The 9,020-nt window shown below is 39.0% G+C and overlaps 1 protein-coding gene across 1 annotated transcript; it reads left to right on the top strand.

The window, feature by feature from the left end:
* The first annotated feature begins 2,666 nt into the window (after positions 1-2,666).
* LOC149822897 (uncharacterized) lies at positions 2,667-3,293 on the top strand. Its single transcript, XM_089980403.1, has one exon. The coding sequence runs from the start codon at positions 2,667-2,669 to the stop codon at positions 3,291-3,293; it is 627 nt and encodes a 208-aa protein (XP_089836529.1).
* The last annotated feature ends 5,727 nt before the right edge of the window (positions 3,294-9,020 follow it).

Raw genomic sequence — 9,020 nt, 5'->3', positions numbered from 1 at the left:
CCTATGTCCAAGTGCAAGTTGGGGAATGGGTTGGCGATTGCAGTCTGATGGCAATGCAACTGGATGACTTTCAGGTTATATTAGGGATGAAATTCTTAGCAAGGAATGTGGTCATCATCATGTCGCATCTAAAGAGTATCCTCATCACAGGGACATGGATGCCTTGTCTCGTTTGGGGCTTGGAAGAGAACCTAGTCGTGGGCTTGGTGTTGACTCTACAACTCAAGGATGGAGTCTGAAAAAGACTTCCTACCTATGTAGTGACACTGATAGAAGACGGTGGACCAGGCACTGCAAAGCAACCAAAAGAAGTGGTCGGCATTCTGCGAGACTATGTGAATACTATATCAGATGAGTTGCCAAAGAAGCTTCCTAAAAAGTGAGATATTGACCACTCGATCAATCTAGTTCCAGGGGCACTTCCACCAGCCCAAATGTCTTACAAGATGCCTCCTCCACATTTGGTTGAGTTACGGCGACAACTCGATCAGTTGCTAGATTCTGGATTTTTAAGGCCAAGCAAGGCACCATATGGGGCGCATGCGCTGTTCCAGAAGAAGCAAGATGGATCCTTTCGGATGTGCATTTATTATCATGCTCTCAATAAGGTGACCATAAAAAATAAGTAGTTGGTGCCTAACATTGAAGATCTGCTTGATCGCTTGGAGAAGGCACGATACTTCTTAAAGATGGACCTACGGTCGGGATATTAAGTCAGAATAGCTGAGGGTGATGAACCAAAAACCATTTGTGTAACTCGGTATAGGTCTTTTGTGTTCCTTGTAATGCCCTTCAGGATAACAAATGCTCCTGCAACTTTCTGCACCCTAATGAATAATGTCTTTCGAGAGTACCTCGATGTGTTTGTGGTGGTGTATATTGATGACATTGTGGTCTATAGTCAGTCTCTTGAGGAGCATAAGAATCACTTGCAAATGGTCATGACCAAACTGTGAGAGAATGAACGCTATCTCAAGCGGAAGAAATGTGAGTTTGCAAGGAAGGAAATTCACTTCCTTGGGCACATTATCGGAGAAGGCACAGTGAAGATGGATCCACGAAAGATTCAGGCCATTACAGACTGACCAGAATTAAAGAAAGTCTCGGAACTACGGTCATTCCTTGGCCTTATGAACTATTATCACAAGTTTGTGAAGAGCTACTCTAAAAAGACGGTGGTGCTTATAGAGCTACTTAGAAAAGACAAGATCTGGCATTGGTCTGTTGAATGCCAGGAAGCATTCACCATGTTGAAGAGGGTGGTAACGTCAAAACCCATCCTTTGTCTGCCAGATTTTGGGAAGGCTTTTAAAGTCCACACCGATGCATCAGACTTTGCAATATGAGGGGTGCTAGTCCAGGAGGGACACCCAATTGCCTTTGAAAGTCAGAAACTTGATACAGAGAGAAGGTACTTTGTTCATGAGAAAGAGATGACGGTGGTGGTACATTGCCTACGAACATGGAGGCACTACTTGTTGGGCTCTAAGTTCATCGTTTGGACAAACATTGTTGCTATAAGTTGCTCTGCAACTTAAAAGAAGTTGATGCCTAAACAAGTCAGATGACAAGATTTCTTAGCAGCGTTCGACTTTGAGTTGCAGTATAAGTCAGGAAAGGAAAACTTGGTCGTTGATGCCTTAAGCCGCAAGGAGGAACCTGAGGTGGTTGTCGCTTCAACCACTCAAGTATCTGAAGATATCTTGCTGAGTTTGAAGGAAGAAACATAGAAGGATCTAGTCACTATCCGTTTGCTGAAACAAGTGGAGGAGGGTGTGACAAGGCGGTTCTGGATAGAGGATGGTGTTCTCTATGCTAAAGGAAGGTGGCCCTATGTGCCTAACAGTGGCGGCTTGCGAAGGCTGTTACGAAAGGAGGCGCATGACACCCTTTGGGCGGAGCATCTCGAACAAGAGCGCATGATGGCACTCCTATCATCTAATTATTACTGGTTGAGGATGGAAAAGGACATTGACTTATATGTCAGGACTTGTCTTGTATGCCAACAAGACAAGATGGAAAGGAAAAAAGTTGTTGGGTTGTTGGATCCCCTATTGACGCTGACCAGACCATGGGAGAGTATATCGATGGATTTCATCTCCGAATTACCCAAGGTAGAAGGGTTTACATCTATTATGGTTGTGGTGGACAGGTTTTCAAAGTATGTAACGCTCATTTTTGCTCCAAAGGAATGCACATCAGAGATTACTGCATAATTGTTCCAGAAACATATTGTGAAGTACTGGGGATTGCCGTTGAACATTGTGAGTAATCGTGATGTATGATTTATGGAGAGGTTTTGGACAACCTTATTTAAAATGATGGGCTCCACACTCAACTTCTCGACAAGCAATCATCCACAAACAGATGGTCAGACTGAACACATTAATGCCTTGCTGGAGGAATATCTCAGGCATTATGTACTGGCCAACCAACAAAATTGGATGGATTTGTTGGACATTGCTCAATTCTGCTACAATCTGCAACAGACCTCGATGACTGGTCAAAGTCCGTTCAAGTTGGCAACTGGACAACAACCCTTCACTCCTCATGAGGTAGTGAAGCAGAAGGATCATGGTTGTTGTTCTGCGGCATACTGGTTCGCAAGAGCGTGACACGAGAGGACAGAAGAGGTGCAAGATTGCTTGGCAAGGGCCAAGTGGCAGATGAAAAAATGGGCAGATGAGAGGCGTCGACCACTTGAGTTCCGAGTTGGGGATAGAGTATTGTTGAAACTCACTCCCCAGATTTGGAAAAAGATCTTAAGGAAGACGGTGCACAAAGGACTCATTCCTTGGTATGATGGGCATTTCAGGGTAACCAAGTGGATTGGCCGCTCAGCTTACAGGCTAGAACTTCCAGAGAGGATTAAGGTGCATCTAGTGTTCAATGTTAGTTTTCTCAAGGAGTACCATGAAGACTCAGAGGAACCTTCACGGATGGTGCCACGACGTGCTCCACCAAACATACAGACACAATTTCAGAAGCAAGCTGAGTTCATCATGGACAGAAGGGTGGAGGGCCAAAGCAAGAAGAACCGGAGGACCTACTTCTTAGTCAAATGGAAAGGACTCCCGATAGAGAAAGCAACTTGGGAGAAGGACACTATTCTATGGCAGTTTGAGGATTTGATCCTGGCCTACCTAAAAAAATCAACCCGGCGAGAGCGTCAGATTCATCTGGTGGGGGAGGCTTGTCAGACCCTCAATAAAATGGTTGATGGTGTGCGCCTAGGAGGCGCTTGCGTTCGCCAAGGGGTGCGACTAAAAGCGGTTAAAGGCTCAGTGTCATAGCTATGAGGGGGTGCGGTAACTGAAAGAGTACCGACCCAAAGAGGTGCAAGGATGGTGTCAGTTGGTGTTTGGGGGTCACGACCCTTGTACACTATAAATATGTAAGGTCTAAGCATTGCAAAAAAAAAGGAAAAGGGAAGCAAGCCAGACTCGGGAAATTATATTCTATGCGAGAGTACTACAAGAGTGGGTGTTGCCTGTTATTTCTTGGTGTCCCTCACCTTTAGCTTGTCTCAAAGAGAGTCTTCTACTACCGAAAGGTTAAATGAGGTTGCGGTGATCCTCGTGCCAGCACAAGGCCAATTTCAAGAGCAAAATTTGACCTTGTGACACCTACTTTATTAACTACATATGCTAAATCCAGTCTTGTCAGGGTTAAATATTGAAAGGTGCCAATCACACTTCTGCACAAAGTTGGATCATAGAATGGTGACCTAGACTTAGTCAAGGTCCTAGAACTAGATAGAGGAGTGGATATGGGTTTGGATCCAATCGTTTCTGCTCTTTTGAGAATGTCAATGACATAATTTTCCTGAGAGAGTAACATGTCCTGTGGAGTCTAGGCATCTTTTATACCAAGGAAAAAATGTAGAGGCCCAAGATCTTTAAGAGCAAAGGCATGATTGAGCTTGTTGATAAAATCATGAATTTTCTATTATAAGAATATCATCAATGTAGACAAGCATATCATCCACATTAAGTATTTAGGATTTATCTCTTGAATTGTCTCAATGCTTGAGATAATGAATCGACCAGGATGTGAACTTTATTTCAAATCCACAAGACCTAGTGAAACCAGGATTGGTGTAGACAGATCCAAGTCTTATAAAGCAACCCATGTTCAGACCAACTGAACATGAATTTAAGATAACTATATTAAAAGATATTCATGCTCAAGAAGGAAACCCAAAGAGAAAGGCAACTATACCTAGAGGTGTCCTTGATCAAGAAGGAAAGCTTGATCAAGAAGGAAATTTAAGGGAAAGTTCCTATGAGAAACTCCCTCAAGAGAAAGGAAAGCCAAGGAATTGTCTTCAAGAGAAAACTTTCCTTGAAGATCAAAATTATAAAGTTCTTGAGAAGAGGAAAGACTTCTCTTTAAATACTTGTAATCCTCTTGTTTGTTGCATTGAGAAATAAATTAGAGTGTGAGGGTTTCCAATCGTGAATGTAGGTTCATAAGAACCAAACCATGCTATATTGAGTGTGATTGTGTTATTTCCTGACATGTTTTTCTATTTATTTTATGGTATCAGAGCTTTTCAGTGTCATGGCTACCAACCTCAACAAATCGAGTCTTATGTTTTTCACATCAACATCAACATCAACAACCTTGCTTTTATCAAACTGGATAGAATGTATGGGTTGTTTTCAACAACTTTGTTTTCAACAACTTTGTTTTCATCAATAACCTTATTTTCAGTTTCAACCCATCCTAAAAATGCATGAGCTGTTTGGATTTGTTGATGAGTCCATTGTTGCCCCATCTCGATTCATGGACACGCAAGGAAGTGTCACCATAAATTTCAAATATGAGAAGTGGGAGAAGATTGATCAAATGATCCTATGTTGGATCAATGCCACCCTCATAGAGCCAATTCTTGCTCAAGTTGTCATATTGGAGTTATCAAAAGATGTTTGACAGTCACCAAGGAAATCCTATGTTGAGCAATCTCAATCAAGGTTCATGCAACTAAAGGAGTTGCAAGATATCAACAAAGGTACATCTTCAATAACTGAGTATTTAAATTGAATCAAATCTATTATTGATGCTCTTGATATTATTCAAAAATTGGTGTCTAAGGAAGACATAGTGAGGCATATACTTGCTGATATTCCTTATGAAATCTTTTGTTACCCATGTAATTGTTAGTGATAAAGTATTGAAGTTTGATGTGTTGGCGTATTCGCATAAACAAAACCAAAATGTAAATGCATACTTGTAGATGCCATTAAAATGATGTGCAGGTGCTCAACGTTCTCCTCAGCCTAACGACGCCCATGATGAGCTCAGACCTTAGGTCGATGGTGAGCAGGACCCTGAACCCAATGCTAATACTAGAATGTGGGCAATATGGGGTGTTGGTGGTTGATGACTCTCATCATACGTATAGTGCCACCCCTCTCCTTTTATAATGAGAGATAGGGGTAGTTACGTGAATGTGGTCTCTCCACATTCACATAACCTTCACCCATTAACTTCTCTTAACTCCCCACTAACCAGCCCACTAATAGTGTCAAACTGGGTCACTTGATAGGTTGGACCCAGACCCAAAATGTCCAATATTCTTCCATTTGACCCATTGAAACTAAAAGTGTACTAAATCAAAGTTTATACCGTTATCTTGATTTAATGGGTTCGCATGCTATCCTTTATCACAAGAATGAATCATATGAGTCATGGAGATGAACATCTCTTTATGAAATATCATATTTCCATGTACTACAATACAATTCATTATCAGTGATTTAGCATGTTAAGATTACCTTTATGAATGGGTTGGTCTCTAACCTATTCTATTGGTCCTTTAATATTGTTATTCTGTTATTTTCTCTAACCAAATGAGAGATATTTTATTCAAAATCAATAATACACAATCTCATTAATATTGTTATTCTGCTATTCTCTCTAACTATATGAGAGATCCTTTATGCAAAATCAACAATATATAAAGCTATAGAGAATCAATTCATTTTCATAAATGTGATCACATATAATGTATTCTCATACATCAGAAGGAATAAAAAAGACCCACCCCTTTTACATGTTGGGAATATAATCTCGATGCTAGCCCTTTAGTAAGGGGATCCGCAGTCATTTCCTTTGTCATAATTCTATCAATACATATCAGATGATTCTTAGTCTTTTCTTTAACAACAAAATATTTTAACTCTATGTGTCGACACGAGGTTGAGCTCTTGTTGTTATTTGAAAAGGGCACATTTGTTTCATTATCACAAACGATCTTTAGTGGTCTCTCAATAGAGTCCACAATACCAAGACCCATAATAAAGTTTCTTATCCAAATGTCCTGAGATAAAGTCTCGTATAGAGCAATAAATTCTGCCTCCATGATATGAACAACAGTTGTAGACTGCTTTCCACTTCTCCATGAGATGACACCACCTGCTAGTAGGAAGATGTACCCAATAGTGGATTTTCTAATGTCGAGACATCCTCCTAAGTCCGCATCAGAGTATCCAATGACCTCTAGGTGGTCAACTTTTTTGTAGGTCAACATGTAGTCATTTGTTCCTTGTAAATAGCGCATGACCTTCTTCGCAGTCTTCCAGTGCGCAATGCCTAAATTTGACTGATATCTACCAAGTATTTTCACAACAAATGCTATATCAGGTTGTGTGTAGGTTTGCGTGTACTGTAAACTCCCAACCGCTAAAGCATATGGGACAGTTGCCATCTGAGTCTTTTCATTATCATCCTAAGAATAGTCATTTAAGCTCAATTTATCCATTTTCACTATGGGTACTGAACTAAGAGAATAATTCTCCATCCTATATCTTTTAAGAACCTTAAGGATATAAGATTTCTAAAAGAGGCCAAGGATACCCTTAGTTCTGTCATGACGGATCTCGATTCCAAAGATATAAGTGGCCTCACCCATATCCTTCATATCAAAATGAGAGAAAAGAAAATCTTTTGTCTCCTATAATAGACTTAAATCATTAGTTACAAGAAGAATATCATCAATATATAAAACCAAAATTATGAACTTACTCCCACTAGTGTTTATGTAAATGTACTAATCAATAATGTTTCCAGTGAATCCAAAGTATTTAATTACTTGATTGAACTTTTTATACCTCTGGCGAGAGGTCTGTTTAAGTTCATTAATTGACTTCTTCAATTTGCAAACTAAATTATTTGAGTCATCTATATTGAAACCAATAGGTTGTTGCATGTATACCTCCTCTTCTAGATCCTCATTCAGGAAGGCAGTTTTCGCATCCATTTGATGTAGCTCTAAATCAAAATGAGCTACGAGGGTCATGATTATCCTCAACGATTTTTTAGTTAAGACAGAAAAAAAGTCGCATTATAATCAATGCCCTCTATCTGTGTAAAACCTTTTGCGACAAGCTTAGCAGTGTACCTCTTCACTTGACCTTTAGAGTCTATTTTGGTCTTATAGACCAACTTACAACCAATAGGTCTAACTCCATCAAGTCGAAGTACAAGTTCTCACACTTGGTTCTTTATTGTAGAGTCAAGCTATTCTTTAATGACATTGATCCAATGTGTTGATCTTTCACTTTTAATGGCTTCTGCAAAGGTGAAAAGATTATCCCCAATATCTATGAAATTATCAGACTCTTACAAATACACCACATAGTCTGGATGGATAACATATTTTCTGATCCATGTGGACCTCCATACAGGTGCTACAGGTGGTTCAAAATGAACTTTTATATCATGTTGTTGTTGTATATCATCATCAACAACTGGCTCTATTTGGGATTGATGTTCATCAACCAGACTTTCTTTCACATTATTCAAAGAGACTGACAAAAAAAAACTAGGTCTTTATCCTTAGCAGGTATGAAACTTGAATCTTGCATTTTCTCAAAATCAATATTTCGAGATACATCTATCTCATTCTCAAGAAATCTCACTTTATCTGTTTCCAATATCTATGGTGTATGAGATGGACAATAAAACCTAAATCTCTTTGACCTTTTTAGATAACCAATAAAAAATCCACTAGTCGCCCTAGGATCAAAGACTTTTATATGTGGGTTATACAATTTAGCTTCAGGTAGACATCTCTATATGCGCATATATGACAAATAAGGTTTCCTACCTGTCCATAACTCGTAAGGAGTCTTCTAAATAGTTTTTGTAGGAACCTTATTCAAAATATGCACTACTGGTCTAAGAGCTTCACCCCACAAGCTTAAGGGAAGGTTTGAGTAATTTAACATCGCTCGAACCATTTCTTTAAGCATATGATTTTTTCTTTCAGCTACACTATTCTGGTAAGCATTACCAGACATGGTATACTGAGGTACAATGCCTTTCTCTTTTCGAAATAGTGTTAATGGACCTTCATTTTATCCTATCTCAGTGAAACGACCATAATATTCACCACCTCTATCAGACCTGACAACCTTAATAACTTCATCAGTTTGTTTCTCTAATTTTTTCTTGAAGTTTTTAAAAACCTGAAAGACTTTTGACTTTTTAAATAATAAGTAAAGATACATATATCGTGAGTAAACGTCTATAAAGGTGACAAAATACTTTTCACCTGTATAACACAGTGAAAAATGGTCACAAACACTGTATGCACTATCTCCAACTTTTCATTATTGTGTTTGGCATCTTTCTTATATGTATTAGACTGCTTAGCCTTTATGCAGTCAATACACAACTCTATATCCATGAAATCAAGGGATCCAAGGATTTTTTCTTTCATAAGTCTTTGGACTCTCTCTTTCGAGATATGTCCTAACCTTCGATGCCAAAGCAAGTAGGACTGTTCTTCCTTTAGACCACATTTATTGCCAATCAATGTGTTCTCAACATAATAGGATTCCTAAATTCAAAATTTAGTTTTTAACTGATACAAACCATCACACACATATGCAGAACCTACATTAATAAAATTTTCGATAATAACAAGCTTGGAGTTTTCAAATTTAAAACTAAAACCAAACTTATCAAGTTTTGAAATTGAAATCAGGTTTCGATTATAGGATGAAACATAA

Source organism: Nuphar pumila, chromosome 11 (genome assembly GCF_984573655.1).
Source record: "Nuphar pumila chromosome 11, dmNupPumi1.hap1.1, whole genome shotgun sequence".
Taxonomy (NCBI): domain Eukaryota; kingdom Viridiplantae; phylum Streptophyta; class Magnoliopsida; order Nymphaeales; family Nymphaeaceae; genus Nuphar; species Nuphar pumila.
The sequence above is the reverse complement of the archived record's forward strand: the minus strand, read 5'-3'. Positions and strand labels throughout refer to the sequence as shown.

Coding starts and splice junctions, on each gene's coding strand:
- LOC149822897 (XM_089980403.1), top strand. CDS start 2,667: ATGAAAAAATGGGCAGATGAGAGGCGTCGACCACTTGAGTTCCGAGTT.